This window comes from Rousettus aegyptiacus, unplaced genomic scaffold, assembly GCF_014176215.1.
Source record: "Rousettus aegyptiacus isolate mRouAeg1 unplaced genomic scaffold, mRouAeg1.p scaffold_m13_p_2, whole genome shotgun sequence".
NCBI lineage: Eukaryota > Metazoa > Chordata > Mammalia > Chiroptera > Pteropodidae > Rousettus > Rousettus aegyptiacus.
In genome coordinates this window covers 4,758,917-4,775,204 of record NW_023416295.1, presented here as the reverse complement: position 1 = coordinate 4,775,204, position 16,288 = coordinate 4,758,917, and the positions used below count along the sequence as shown (strand labels likewise).

Genomic DNA, 16,288 nt, shown 5'->3' with positions numbered 1-16,288 from the left:
AAGAATGAAAGTGCAAAATTTTATGTTATATAAGAACAAAGTTCATAGTGCCAGGGTATTTGACATTTCATTTTCATATTGTGTGTCTCTTCTGTTCCAGGCTCCGAGCTCTGTCCAGTGGTGGGAGCGTTACGTCCCCTCCTCTTTCTCCAGCATTGCCGAAGTATAAATTAGCAGACTATCGTTACGGCAGAGAAGAAATGTTAGCGCTTTTCCTTAAAGATAACAAGGTAAGAAAGTAGGAAAGAGGTCAGGGTTATGAATGAGTTTTGTGTGTACGTACAGTGGGGTGTTAATACATGAAATACCCATGGTTTTTCTTTCTATGCTATGTTTTTTTCACATCGAAAGCTACAAGAGTTAACAGAAGCTCTTCTAAGTGCAGTGCTCTCTGTGTTTTAGAGACGATCCAAGATTTCATCACAGGAGTAGAAGGCTTCGTGGAAACAGGAAGAGGTGCCAGCACCGACACTTTGTCGAACTAGTTTCCGCTCAGCCTCTCTTTCCTGCCTGTTTCTGTCCCAGGCAGATGGTTGCGGAAGAAGAACTTCTCCCCTCTCTCGTTGCACCTCTTCTTTCCAGTTAGAAGTTAGGAGTCAGGAGAGGAATTGCTTTGTTCTTTTCCTCTTCGAGTTAAAGGTGAAATTTTTAGCAGAGAGAAAACCTAAAATGTGATGCCACATTTGTGTCACTTATAAATGATCAAAACTCAAACAGTATAAAGTACACTTTTATTACCTGACTAGTGAGAAATTGTATTTTCTATTTTAAAATGCCCTTTGTTTTTAATTTTATCAGTGGATGAATCCCCAGTTTTAGTCATGGTTGCTTGTAAAGCTCTCTTTACCACCTTGTGCTTTGAGTGAAATGCAGAGGTTTTTGTTCTGTCGCTGGGCACTCTGGAATACCAGAGTTAGCGCTGTGTCAAGTCTGAGAGTAATAGTCCGAAGGGAGGGAAGGGAAGGTGACTGGGGTTTTTAATGCTTGACCCCTCAGGATGTGTAAGTACCACCAAAGTTAAATCGTTGCTGAATAAGCTTTAATCCATACTTATAATTAGCAGCAGATACCAAAGAGTGTTTTCTTGTTTTGGAGGGTTAGCATTAATGTCATGATAATGTGTTTACTCAAACAGATACCTTCAGACCTTCTGGATAAAGAATTTCTGCCTATACTACAGGAGGAGCCTCTGCCGCCGTTGGCTCTTGTACCCTTTACAGAAGAAGAACAGGTTTGTGCCTAGCTCTGAGCCTTAGGTCAAACCCCATTCCTTCCCTCTGAGTGAGGCATGGAGATCGAGGGTTACCGCTTAGGCAGTGAGGAGTCGCCAGCGTCCCCACAGGTCTGCTCCCCTCCGGCGGTTTCTTGGCGTGTGATGCCTCGCTTGGTGACTGTTCTGCTTTAGATCCCAGGCTGCTGAGTGTTGTGTGCAGATAAGGGAGTGCATCAGGGCCCTTAGGGACAATGGCAACCTTTCCTTAGAACTCACCCCAGTCGAGAGGGGGCGTGGAGAGAGAGACAGACAGACAGAGACAGACAGAGACAGAGAGAGAGCTGTTTGTGGGGGAGGGCCTTCTCGTCAGAACAGCGCGGTCTTTTAGGAGTGATTGGCAACCTGAACTTCCGCCAATGTGTTCTGCCATTAAAGGAAAGTGTAGATCTTTAGCTTAAAATGTGTTCCAAAATATTCTGTCACCAACTTTTTAAGTGATATTGCGAGAAAATTAGGCTTTCCGGCTGGAAAGGGGCGGACGTGCTGTCCCATTACAGTGTACTGTGTCCAAAGATCAATGAGACAGTTTCTGGTTTCAAGGGAGTTACGGTGATTGTAGCAAATTGGAGAAATAAGAGCTTTGTTGGAATGCTGGAATACAACTTTAAATGAGGAATCATTACTTTTTTTTTATTAAAAGAAAAAACAGCTTTATTGAGACATAAACCATATGCCATAAAGTTCATCCTTTTAAAGTATACAGTTCAGTGGTTTTTTGTATATTCACAGAGTCGTATAACCATTACCATTTTCTAGTTCCAGAACATTTTCATTATTACTTTTGTGAGAACTCTGGATGTTTTCTCTATGTTCCTGCCATATTTTGCATGAGGAAGTCACTCTGTTATGAAAGAAAAGCTTTTTAGAAGAACTGTATTACAACTGCGTTAAATTCTAAGAAAGGTGTGATATTGATCTTTGGTGATTTTCAGCAACGTTCTTTCATGAGTAATTTTTATTTTGTTATGGTTTCTTCTAAATCAGGCTTCTGTCTTTGTATATGAAACCCAATGTCATTTAGAGCAGTGGTCTCCGACCTTTCTGGCACTGGGAACTGGTGTTCCTATGTGAATCTAATGCCTGAGGATCTAAGGTAGAGCCGAGGTGATGATGCCAGTGCTGGGGAGCGGTTCCAAATACAGATGAAACTTTGCTTGCTAGCCCTCTGCTCACCTCCTGCAGCTCAGTTCCTACCAGGCTACAGACCAGTGTACCAGTCCACAGCCCGGGGGTTCGGGACCCCTGATCTAGAGTTACCAGTAGATATTCTCATTGATCAAAGGTGTATACTGCCGCTGTAAAGAATACTCAGAAAAGAAAGTCTTGTCTCCAGTGATTGTGGAAAAGTGCCTTTTCAAAAAATTGACACTTGGCTATATTTTGGCTTAATTTTTCTTAAAAACATTTTTATTATGAAGTATTTCAGATAGACAAGATAGACAAGTATAGAGCATATTATTATACCAGTATATTTATAATTCAGATATGTGAAGTCTCAAAATTATGACATATTTGTGTGTCTGTTTTAATAAGATTCCCCATGTAGTTCAGACTGCCTGGGGTATATCTCTCTCTCCCTTCCCAGAGATTACTTTGCATTGGATGACTTTTCTCATTCATGTTTTAATGTTTGCACCCCATGTTTGTGTATCCATATGCCATAAAAGTTTCATTTTGTTGGGTTGTAAATTTTATATATAACATACTGTAGTTTTTATTTCTCAGCTTGCTTTTTTCATTCAATAATGATTTTTATGTTTTTGTCGATACACATAGCTTTAGTTCATTCATCTCTGCTGCATTGTATTTCATGTGTGAGAAAAGCCTATTTTTTAAACCTCTGCTTAGATATTTAGGTTGTTTCGAATTTTTGCTCTTACCAATTATGCTTCAGTAAGTATTCTTGTAACATGTGATATAAAAATGGAATCACTGTGTTTTGGTTCTTCGTGTTTTTTAAATTTTACTGGGTATGGCCACGTTAGTTTCTACAGTGATTTAATCCAGTTTGTACTCTCACCAGCAGTGTATGAGAGATCTCATTATTATGCAGCCCTTCAGTTCTTGGTTTTTAAATTTTGGCCAAAATGATGGCTGTGTTGGTTGTTTTTAATATACATATCACTAGTTACTAGTGAGATTGAGTATCTTTTTATAGGCTTATGGCCATTATGGCTTTTGATATGTCTGTGCCCTTTGCCCGTTGTTCTGTAGGGTTGTCTTTCATATTGATTTAACTATTTCTTTATACTTTAAAATCAGTAAAATACTTACTTTTTATTATAAAAGGTATTCATATTCATTGTAGAAAATACAGAAACATATAAAGAAAATCTCACCCCTAAACTTAACCGTGTAGAGACAATTACTTGTTAACATTTACTATGTTTTATAGGTCTTTTTCCTTTGTATGTCAAAATATATCAATATATTCAAATTTAACAGCATATTAAAAAGATTAGACACCATGACCAAGTCGGGTTTAGCCTCCGGATGCAGGGGTGGAGCAGCATAAGAGAATCGGTGTAGCACGCCACACGACAGAACGAAGGAGGAAAACCACTTCGCGTCTCACTCGGCGCAGAAGAGTGTGTGACACATTCAGCGCCCTTCCGTGGTGAAACACTCATTGAACTAAGAATAGAAAGGAACTTCATCAGTTTAATTTCAGGGCATTTATACAAAACCCACAGCTGACATCCTAACAGTCATGCGTCACTTAATGATGAAGATACATTTGAGAAAGGTGTAGTTAGGTAATTTCGTCGTGCGCGAATATCATTGAGTGTACTTACGCAAAACCAGGTGGTAAAGTCTACTACATACCTGGCTTCTTGCTCCTAGGCTAAAAACCTATACAGCATGTTACTGTACTGAATACTGTAGGCAGTTGTAACACAGTGGTAAGTGTTCGTGTATCCAAACATAGAGAAGGCACAGTAAAAATACATAAACCAGTAACATAGTCATTTATTATTATCAAGTATTATATACTGTACGTAATTGTATGTGGTATACTTTTAGATGACTGGCAGCATAGTAGGTTTACGCTAGCATTACCACAAACATGTGAGTAATGCATTGCACTATGACTTTGCAATGGCCAGGACATCACTGGGCGATAGGAATTTTTCAGCTTCATTGTAATCTTACAGGACTATTATGTATGTGGTCCATTGTTGACATGACTATACTTACTGGTGAAGATTGAAAGCTTTCCCCTGAGATTGGGAACTTTCACTGCTGATAATCCAGCATTGTGTTGGAAATCCTAGCCGGAGCAGTTAGGCGAGAAGAAATAAAAGGCATCCAAATTGGAAGGGAAGAAGTAAAACTATCTCTATTAGCAGATAACATGATCCTGCATAGAAAATCCTAAAGAATCCACAAGAAAACTATTAGCACTAATAAATGAACCTAGCACAGTCATAGAGTACAGGGTTAGCACACAAAGCTCAGTGGTATTCCCGTACACTGGCAATGGACAATTCACAAAGGAAATTAAGAAAATAATTTCTTTTACAATAGCATCAAAAACAAAATACTCACGAATAAATTTAACCAAGGAGGTGTAAGACTTTTACACTAAAAAGTACAAAAAATTGTTGAAAGGAATTAAAGCAGACTTAAAATAAATGGAAAGGGACCAGTGTTTATTAAGCCTTAGAAGATTTAATATTGTTAATCTATTGCCAGTGCAATCCCCATCACAATCCTGATGGCTTTTTTTTTGGGAGAAATTGACAAGTGAATTCTAAAATTTATGGAATTGCAAGGGATCCCAGATAGTCAAAACGATTTTGAAAAAGAGCAGAATGAGAGATTCATACTTTCTGATTTCAGAACTTACTACAAAGTTAACAGTACTCAAAACCGTAGTATAAGGGCATACACATACATCAGCAGAATGGAATTGAAAGTCCAGAGAGAAAACGGACTTGCTGCATACTGCTCAGAAGCTTTGTATGAGGATGTCTTGTCTCCGTGCTGCCAGAACTATAGCAATTTACCATTGCTTTGGCCATATTCATTATCTTTATTTTTCAAATTTATTTTTTGAGTAAGTAATAAATCACATGATTTAAAAATCAAAATTTAAAGAATAGTAGAAAATCAAAATTTAAAGAATAGTAGAAAATAATAGAAAATCTCTTTCCCATTCTGTTCCTCCAGCTTCCTTTCTCCCTTTCCCAAAGGCAGCCAATGTTAGCAGTTTCCTGTGTATTTTTTCCAAGTAAATATTAAATAAATCCTCCCTTTTTTGTATAAGTGATAGTATACACTAATCATTCTTCTGTACTTCCAACTTTGAATGTTTTTATTGTAAATTTGGAACAAATGTTCTTCCATTATTTTAATTTACAGTTCTTTCCCCAGTGCAGTGCAGAGTTTTACAAATGTTTGTATTTATATTTCTTTTAATTTTTTTGTTCTTTGCCAATATATCTTTTGGATAGTAATCTTTTTCTTGTTGATTTAGTACTATTTATATTAGCTAACCCTAACACGTTTTCTAAACTTCAAAATTGCATTTAAGTTCATTTTTGATTTTTTAAAAATACAGAAGTTAATTTTTATATAGCTCAGGATACCAGTTTTAATCTGTGATTATTCTTCTAAGGTTTTTTAGCTGTTTATACATATATTTAATAATTTTATTTTTCCTTAAATGATTTCTTAGGTTTCTTAGAGACTGACTGGGCCAGAAAAGCTTTTTAATAAGTAAGGAGGAGGACTTGCTATTAGTTACCAAAACAATGGATTTAATAAACAGAATGAGTAATTGAATCATTTAGAAACATCTCATAACATTTCTAAGACATTAGTATTTAGTAAGTGGCTATATAAATCATCTGGAAAATCAAGGATTATTCAACAAATGCTTCCAGGGATTGCTGGTTAACAGTTTGAAAAAGAATAATGTTAGGTATGCAATACACCTACACACCAAAACTAGTTCTAGAGTAACTTAACGGGGAAATTTTCATTTTCTTTTTGTAATGGAAAAGTTTATCTTACGGTGTTAAGTTCTGGCTGCCATAATTATAGGGGCTTAAGATAAGAATTGGAAGGTTTTCAGCCAGTCACAGAAGATCACCAGGGTCTATATTTAGAAGCATTTAAAATGTATAATTTAGGATTTCCTGGCACTTATTTGGTAGCTTTTTTTGTTTATAAAATATGACAGAGTAGGACAGTGCTTAAAGGTGGCAAAAGATCCATTAACATTTTGAGGTTTGTCCTTTGGATGGTCAGGCTCCCCTTCAGGAATTATTTAGATCTTTGTAGACTAGAGTTTTACATACTTTTTCACCCATTATTTCTGTTGGGGAGGGGAATACTTTAATAACCTAAAATAGCTTCTTATTGCCTATCTTAAGTTTCCTGATTACTTGAAATAAATATTTTATCTTTAAAATGCAAGTTAATTTTGTATGTTTTCTATATATTTGTACCCATGCATGCATGTACGAATAAAATATAACTAGGAAAAAAAGTTTTCTTAGAACGAAATTGATGCTCAAAGATCTTCTAGTTGCTCTTTTGGTGTGGCGTTTCCCTTGAGTGTGTATCGATCTCAGTTTGAGAAGCCTGACTCTATACACCTATAATTTAGGTAGCTGCTACCAGATTGGTGAATTCTATTTATTTGCCGGCAAAGAAAATTACTTCATATATGTACCTAAAAAATTTAAAAAAACACATATGATGAAAAGCAAGTCCGTGAGTCACCCACACTCATATTGTTCTTTCTTAGGAGTAACCACTGTTTTCATTTTCCTGTGTTTCCTTCATGGGTGTTTAATACATCTGCAATGATTTATACAGTTGATCTTTGAACAACACCAGGGTTGACAGCCCCGACCACCATACAGTCGAAAGTCCACATGTGAATTTTGATTCCTTAGAAACTTCACTAGTAGCCTGCTGTGGACCAGAAGCCTTGCCGATAATATAAACAATCGATGAACATATACATATTTTGTGTATGTATGATATACTGTATTCTTCCAATAAAGCTAGTGAAAAGACAATGTTAAAATCACATGGAAGAGAAAATACATTTATAGTATTTATTTTAAAAAATCCATGCATAAGAACTTGTGCAATTCAAGCCGTGTTGTTCAAAGGATCAGCTGTAATCGGTTCCTTTAAACACAGTCACATAGATGGTCGCATGCTGTGCACGTAGGTTTACACCTCACTGTTTTCACCTAAGCATCTATTTAGGAGTCATGGCAAATACTTATTTAGCTTTTAATATGTTTCAGGCACTGTTCCTAGCACTTGTTAAATGTGTTAAGTAGTTGCAACAATCCAAGAAGTAGTTACAAATGTTATTCCTATCCACATTATATAGGTGAGGGAAAAGAGGCGTAGAGAAATTGGGTAAAAGAGCCAAAGTTAGTCAGTCTCAGGCATGTTCCTAAGTACAATTCTGCTTTTTCTCTCTCTATATGTATGTATAGACACACACACACACACACACACACAGACGTGTGTGTGTGTCTATACATACATATATATTTATATATATATATTTTTTGTATGTTAGGTTGACTGTGAGACTGCAGTTTTTGTGGATCAGAAATGATTGAATATTAGCAGTTTTATATGGTTCAACCCAATAAATAATTGCCTTATTTTTTAAAACAACTACGTAGAATTCACATGGATGATTGTGATTTTTCAGCAAGTTCCTATTGGTTTATACTAAGCAGGTTTCCATTTTTGCTTTTACAAAAATACACTAATACAGTTAAAGATCTTTATGCTTAATTTTCACAAATGTAAGATGAATCGTTTCAAAGGTCATGAATATTTAAATATACTTTCAGAAATTGCCTTCTAGAGACTATATCAGGTATACTTTGAGCTGCAGTGTGTGAGGCTGTAATAAGTACATGAGAGGTTCCCCGCCCCCTACAGTGGGTGCATTTGAGATTTATACACGTGGTAGTTTGGTAGTGAGTTGTCAGCTGCATGAGATCATGGCATACAATATGCAGTTAGCGTTAACCTCTGGCTTGTCAATGTTAGAATATATTAATTTAGATTTCGAGGCTTCACAGTCTTGCTTTATTGAGTCCCCAGAGGCATTATTCAGTAACTCTACTGGTTACTCTGTGCTGAAAGGTAAGTTAATGCATCATTTCAACCAGCTTTTTTTTTTTTTTAAATTAAGTTTTATTAAAATATAGTTTGAAATAAGTGTTTTTGAGTTGGTGGCTGCCTCTAATTTTTAGTTACCGATTACATCTTAGGTCTTCACTTTTAAAGTTACGTATTATATAATTATATATCAAACTCAAAGAAAACAAACTTATTTACATTGATAAGTTTCTGAAATTTACCCGAACAAATTGTCAGACATAGTTCTGATAAAGACTAGTAGTGAGACCTGTATGAGAAAGTGACCCATGATTTAAAACAAGAAATTCAGTAATGAAAGGAGAAGTTTTCAACCATTTGTATGTTGAGTTCTTCAAAGAGGTATATCACATTTCAATTGATTTTGAATCAAAACAGCAAATCAGGACTTCACAGTGGAAAACAATTTGTACTAAAATAATTAGTCAAAAAAGAAAATTGCAACCTACGCCTTAAGTCTCACCTCTTGTCCTCCTCCAGGAGGTTCCCCTGGCTATCGCCACGCTCAGGTTGCATTTTCCGCAGTGTGTCACACTCTGCACTCTGTACAAATGTCTTTTAGGTTCAAAGTGTACAGGGAGTATTCAGGTAAAAAATATATTCCAACGTTTGTGGCGTTTAAAACTTTCTTGGAAATTCTGCTTCAAATTAAAGTTGACCTTTGAACAACGCAAGTGTTGGGGTGCCGACCTGCACAGTCAAAAAACTACTGTATTTTAAGATTATTTTCTAAGATTTTTATAATGGTTTTTTGCTTTTCCCATTCTGAAGCCCCATATATTGTATTTATCCAGATATGTCAACTAAACATATTTTTGGCTCCCAGGCCTCCTGTCTTCCTGTGTGCCTCGTCACGTTTGCAGGATGCCCACCCACTGCTCTCTTAGGGTGCACTTGACCCTGTTCCAGATTAGCTATGGGTGCAAGTGTAGGCTCATGACTGGGGTTTTGTTTATTTTTTTCAAGCATCCCTTCCCCGTCCCCGTTAAGGTAGTTGATCTTACGTGGATTCTCATTTGGCCCTTCCCCATTTCTGATTCCTGTAATTCTATTAAATACTGCTTGGAGTTGCTGATTCACTTGGTGAGCAGAATGAGGCAAAAATGATCACTTTCCTCTTTTCATGCTACTTTTGATTCAGACCTTTTTGTGACTCCATCTCATTTCTGCCTTTCACTAATTAAGGGACCCTTTCAAATCAGATCTCTTTGACCACATTTTCTCTATTTTGATATATATTCCCTATCTGCTTCAAGACACATACAGCATTTAGCATTTGTTTAATTGTTCCTCACAGAACCTAGCATAGTGTAAGGTATTGGTTGCCAGTGTTGATCTGAAATGTGTATTTGAAATTTTCAGCTAAAATCAGGTTTTGGATCGTCTGAATATGTCACATAGTTATGGTTTCCCATTGCTAAGTAGTACTTAGATGCCATTTTATAGATGCAGTGGGAGATGGGAAGGAGCACCATGGAGTTTTACCTGTTTTATCCATTTTTTTCTTTCTTTTTTCTTTTCTTTTCTTTTCTTTTTTTTTGGCAGAGAAACTTTTCCATGTCTGTAAATAGTGCCGCTGTCCTGCGATTGACAGGACGAGGAGGAGGAGGAACAGTGGTGGGGGCTCCTAGAGGTCGCAGCTCTTCGCGAGGGCGAGGTGAGCGTTCCTGTGAAACAGTCATATTGGAGGAGGACAGGGACGTCGCTTGGAAAAGATTCTACTACTTAAGTTTTAAAAACTTTTTTGACATTAACTACATTCTAAACATCTTGAACATTTGTTTTCTGAACCAGTTCCCGGTGTATGTGCTTCACAAGCCCTGATGTGGAGCAGAGGAGGGTAATTCTAGCTTAGAGATTTGAGTGCAGAGGATTCTAGATGGTCCTGGTTAACTCCGGAAGATCCTCAGCATCCGTAGTCCTCGCCCCCAGCGAGCCTTGCACTTTGAGAGCCAGAGCTCCGTAAAGTGTGGTGGCTGCTGGAATAGCACCGAAGTCCCCGCAGACCTCTGTGACAAGGGTTTCTCAGTAAGTCCATGTGCCAGGAGAGTCCCCAGTCAGAGAGAGACTTTATCAAAAGCTGCCTCATCAATACGAGGGCTGTTTTAGGGGGTGGAACAAAAAACAATTATGCAGCAGTCATTTATTTAACCTGTAGTTGTATAGATTTGTTTCTTTTCTTAGAAGAGTAATTCTTATTTCGATATTACTTGTTTCTTTGATATTTGCTGTCTATTTTGGGTTTGTTGATTTTCTGCTATGAAGGGCATTCTTGATGTTTGGAATATAAGTATTTACTTGAGGGTTTACCTCTAAATTGGTTAAAATCATAGCCATGGTCTCAATATACCTTGTAATTTTCTTTAAGAGGTGCTTCAGAGAGAGAGGAACTGTGTGTCCGCAGAGACGGAGGCCACTGTGTCCGCACGTCGCACCGCCCAGGCTGGCATGATCATGAGTGTGGACTATCCAGACCCTTTTTTCTTAAAGTTGTGCCTTATGAATAGAGTAATTTATGCTCAGTCTTCATGGAGACCGTATTAAATTGTGCATTCCTGTGAAGACATTTCTTCGGTAGCCCCGCCAGCACATGGGAATGCAGGCGTGGTAAATAATGAACAGGTTAACCGAAATGCCCACTTGCAGGCTAGGTGCTGTCACCAAGTTGTACATGCTTTTTCCTTTTAAATTTAAGTCTCTAGGACAGTGGTTTTTAACCTGGGGAGTTGTTTGAATTATCTGTAAAATTCACAAGAAATACCTCTGTGAGGAAATACTTTGGGGTGAGATTCAGGCTCGTATGTGCCTCAAAAGCCCCACAGGTCCTTCCGATTTTCACGTGCAGCTAGGTTCCATTGGTCCGGAATTCGTCTGAGCTCTGTGTGTCTTGGTGGTGGTGCAGTCGTGTTTTGGAGATGGCTTTGGCCTCCTGTTGGGCATTTCTTGTGCTTCCTGTGTTTCTGTGCGGTGGGCCGGCCGCAGGGAGAGGTGGTGTGTGCTCAGCTCTGTCTCCAGTGCCTTTCTGGGCAAGTCAGAGAGAGACCTCATTAATCAAGGAATGTGCCCCACAGGTCATCTGTTTTATGTGCCTCAGGTGACCACCAAGTTTGAGTGCTGCAAATATCAGCCAATCTCTCTAAATAGGCTTAAAAAAAAAAATTCCATATCGAGAAACAAATGAAGGATTGGTAAATTTCTCCCCCACTTTCTGGTTTCTTCGAAGTATAGGGTATCATGTAGGATAGCTCTCTTTCATTCAGAATTTGAACGGGGCATGCACAAAACATGAGATACTGTAACGAAAGTAGTGAATTAATTAACATTGATGTGAAAGAATGGCTTGAAACTAGTCGAGTGAACTGACTTTGTGAAAAATACTTCAAACAACATTGTCCCAACTGTGATTCTTTTTAATGTCCTTGTAAAACCGTTAATCTGTGGTTTTGTTATCTTTACTCGTTACTTAATTGTAACTCGTTGGTTAAATAATGATTATTGTGGCTTTTTTTTAACGTGAGGAGAGCTAACATTAGATGCTAATCCTGGCTCTTTCTAACTTGAGGAAACTTTGATGTGAAAATTGAGAGACTTCCAGACTTCTAAATATCATGAACTAGTAAAATTTAAACAAATATGGGGAAACAACATAAAGTTGTCATCCTTCTATTTTATTTGGTTAAGGTGTTTAACAGTAAAGCGGTTCCAAACAACTGAGATCTGCTGTCAGCCACTGTCTTTATTAAAAGGAAGAATATTTTAATCCCCTAAAAGAATAGGGTGAAATCTCAGACAATAGCACAGTCCTTTAAATTGAGCTTTATGAAAGACTCATCATATTTACTTGCTCCTTCTTATCTGGAAACCAGACTTATAAGTGATTATGGGCCTTGTACTTTGAAGATTGTTTCTAATGTTCTACAAGCTGGAATGCTCTAGAATCTGATTCTTTTCATGTGCCAACTGATAGTTTTAGTCTCATAAGGAGGACCAGTGCTAATGCTAGTCACAACTGGCAGAAACTCTTTTATTTGGGGTTTGCTTGTTTTTTGGCACTCTGGAGGCTATTTTTCACCTCCATGTTTTTAGAATAAAACACTTTTCCAAGATGATACATACTTAATGGTTTTCCTGAGAAAATTTTTCTCTAAAAGGACAGGGTACTTTTTTTCTTTCACTCTAAAAATGATCATTTCAGAGATCACCCCAGTGTCATATAACAGTTTGTATTACACTGTTTTAGGATCTTAAATAAAATGTATACGTTACCTAAGGAGAGAGATACTGAAACTGGGAGTTAACTTTAAGTTGACTTAAAGTTAAATTGATGCAACTAGAAGGTAAGTTTAAGATGATTATATTTCAATCCTCATCTTAAATAACATTTTACAGATGAAAAATGGATACTAGGACTTATTGAGAAGGTACCCATCATTCCTAAGATTATCCACATACAATTCTGTTCATTATTTTTGTGTTCCCTAATAAGATATTAAGGTACAACTGTATTCTCAGTCAGTTCTTGAGAAATTATAACCAAGGTATAGAAGTACTGTATGGATATTTGAAGTTTTTAGGTCAGTTGTATTTTGCTTTGGAATGCATTCATGCTTTTATTCAAGATTCAACATCATTTTTCTTTGAGTTGTTTTACACTCTTGGAGCAGTTGAGCTAGTGATGCTGGCTCAGATTTCATCTAGGCATAAATGCATCCCTAGACCCCGCCACCCTCCTCCAGTTTTCAAGCCTGTGTTGGAAACGTACGGCGCACATTGGTCGGGAAATCTCCGCACCGTACAGAAAGCATAGCTAAGGCTGGAAGTTCGTACTGACTTGCCTCAGACCAGCACTGGGTGTCTATCCTTCCTGACCCCAGCTGTGCAGCTGTATCACTTATGGAAGTGGAAACATTTTTGTACTTGTTGTTCTTTGGCATGCTTTTGTCATTCACCAGAATAATTTAGATTTCTTTTAATGGTAGTTAGTGCTTTCGCTATTGTGGTTTCATAGTGTCCACTGAATTGTTTTATCAGAATTTATTTAGCCAGTTCTTTATTGATTAGGTTGTTTCTGACTTTTTAAATTACAGTGAACATCTTCATACATATGCATTTGCATATTTGTTAGAGTATTTCTGTAAGGATAAATTCTAGCTATAAAATTGTTGAGTCAGATTTTGATAGGTCTGACCAAATTGCCTTCAGTAATGGCCAGTTTACACTTGAACCACTAGCGCTTCTAAATCCCTGCATCTACACACTTGTACCAACTCTGTGGTTCGAATTTAGTTGTAATACTTTCTTTCAAGGTTTGAGCAAAGGGGAAAGAGTGTCTGGTTGCTTTGGAATATCCTTTAAGGGGTTAATTCACAAAATTGATAGTTTAGAGTTGACCCTATTAACCTTTCTCTGGAGTTAGATAAATTATTTAAACATTGTAGTTGGCTTTTGTACTTAATTTGCTCTCTTCCTCAAATCTCCAAAATCTTTCATTTTTTGTCGAAATCCAATAAAAGGTTTAATTCATAGTAATGGTTTAATATTCATCTTGGAATTTTAGTATTGAACTTTTTATTGCAGAGCTCTCTGCAGACACTTTGTTCTGGGCTGGGGCGGGGGCCCTCACACCAGTTTGCTAACTTGTTTCTTTCAACCTCCTGAGCTCTAGTGACTTCAGTGCCATCGTTGGGCTCATAGGTGAAGATCCTTTGGGCCTCACTAAATATTTAAATGTAGACATCCTGCTTTATATAGAGACAGAACTTTGAAGATTAATCTTTGGTGTGGAATGTGTGCCAAACATTGACATCTGACTATCATTTTTCTGTTTTCTTATTTTCAGGCAGAGGCAGAGGTGAATGTGGTTTTTACCAAAGAAGCTTTGATGAAGTTGAGGGTGTGTTTGGTCGAGGAGGTGGCAGGGAAATGCATAGGTCGCAGAGCTGGGAGGAAAGGTAACTAAAGGGTCCACATCTTAGAGTAACGGTTTCTCGGTGTAAAAAATTTCTGCTTTCTGCAGAGGAGAAGCCACTGCATACAGTTGTAAATTTTCATTTTAAAAAAATGTTAATTATTGAATATCAAGTTATGTGTTAGAAATTTTTAAATGATCCTTATTTAAAGGAAGAAGCATTTTAGATAGTTTAATATAGTAGTGCCACTGTGGGTAGTTAATATTTAATTAGATTTGCTATTTGATTAGCATTCAGTGGGAAGTATTGACGTTTTATTAGTTTGTTCCTGTTAATTAAACCATCTTCTCCGTATTGTTCGTGACTTTACAGGCAGTTTATCAAGATAAGCAAGGACAAAAAGATACATGTGCAAAGACGTCTACTGTGATGAAATGTAGAACATAATTGGAAGTGAGCCAAACAGCTTAAACTCAGCATGGCTCCTAATATAATGGTATATCCACACAGTAGAATACTACATAACCATTAAAGTTAGGATCATTTTGAAAATAGTTAATGATGTGAGAAAGCACATTCTAAAAGCAGTATATAAAACTGTATACAGCATGTGTCTAAAATAAGCACATATCTAATTAAAAATATCTAATGAAAAAATATCGTTTCTGGGTCAGTAGAAGGTAGCTTTTGGTAAGATGGTGGATATTTTTGTTTTTGTCTTCGTGCTTTTCTGTATTTTCCAAATGTTACGCACTAACCATGTATTTGTTTTATAATTTGAAAAAGGAAGAGATACTATTAAAGAAAGATAGGGAAAGTGGTTGTCACGGATGGGAAATCGACTTATTACTCTTAAGTCTTGTTTGAAACTTATTTTATCTTTTCTAGGGGTGACAGACGTTTTGAAAAACCAGGACGAAAAGATGTAGGTAAGGCTTTCTTACTGTCTTGAACTATTTTTATCTGGACTTCCATGATGTTAGTTCTTAACAAGGCTCTCACATGAGGATACTTTTATTAAAAATTGTCTCAGTTGCCGGCACCTCTCCAGTAGGTGGGGTTGTAGCACTGCTTGCATTGAGAGTTACTTGAGGGCTCTATTGCATACATCCAGGGATGAGGAATACAGCCATTAGGTTTATGTGATTTAACTTTCAGGTCTGCATGTTCTCTGCAAGGCTTGTATTCTCTATTAAGGCTATCTCTTGAACTGAAATTCATATTAGGAATCAGTCTATTAACTCCAGTGTAAATAGCATCTCATGAGTGAGAAGAAATAGGGAAAGTGCTAGAATGTTGGCTTTTATATAAGAATGCAAAGGCTAAAACTACGATTGATCTTTAGTCATTTATTCATCTGGTCTTTTTGATATATGATCTTTGTTTCTTGTTTTGAAATAAGATGAGTCAAAATTAATTATATAGTTAAAGTAGCCACTGAATTAAGACGAACATAGTAAGAGAACAAACTTTCAATGTTTAAGGTGAATTAATCATAATTTAAACTAAAAATCTATGATGTTAAGATGGGCTTTCTGACTGATCTAAAGGTGCTACCTTATGGACTGCCAGTAAGCATTATTAATATCTGAGAGAAAAAATTCCAATTCATAGTAACATTGGAGTTTTGAAAATTACAAAAGTTCCAAATTCCTAAAAGTACCAGGAAAGTTCTCCAGAGCTTGATTGTGCCTCACAGAGGTAAACAGTTCTCAAAAACATATGTTAAATATGTAAGTGTCACTCACAGACTGATTTGCAGATTGTTTTTTAAAAACTAGTTATTACTTTTGCTTCACTGTTTCCATGTCAAATTTATTTCAGCATATCAGTTATTTAAATTTCTCATTTATTAACATGATATTGGAGATATAAATGGAAATCCATTAAATGAGTGTAGCATGAAGAAATTTGAAACAGACTGGGTAGATAACTTATCACTTTACTCATATTG

The 16,288-nt window shown here is 36.8% G+C and overlaps 1 protein-coding gene across 3 annotated transcripts in view; it reads left to right on the top strand.

Annotated features, from left to right (window-relative positions):
• Positions 1–16,288, top strand: part of GIGYF2 (GRB10 interacting GYF protein 2) — a 107,978-nt gene that overhangs the window by 28,255 nt on the left and 63,435 nt on the right. For 2 of the 3 annotated variants that reach the window (XM_016134724.2, XM_016134722.2), the window contains exons 4-8: positions 101–230; positions 1,136–1,231; positions 9,971–10,082; positions 14,265–14,376; positions 15,223–15,263. In XM_016134724.2, coding sequence (XP_015990210.2) covers positions 101–230; positions 1,136–1,231; positions 9,971–10,082; positions 14,265–14,376; positions 15,223–15,263 — 491 coding nt within the window. Of the gene's footprint in view, positions 1–100; positions 231–1,135; positions 1,232–9,970; positions 10,083–14,264; positions 14,377–15,222; positions 15,264–16,288 lie in introns of those variants that run through there. The other variant, XM_016134725.2, reaches the window with a different exon arrangement.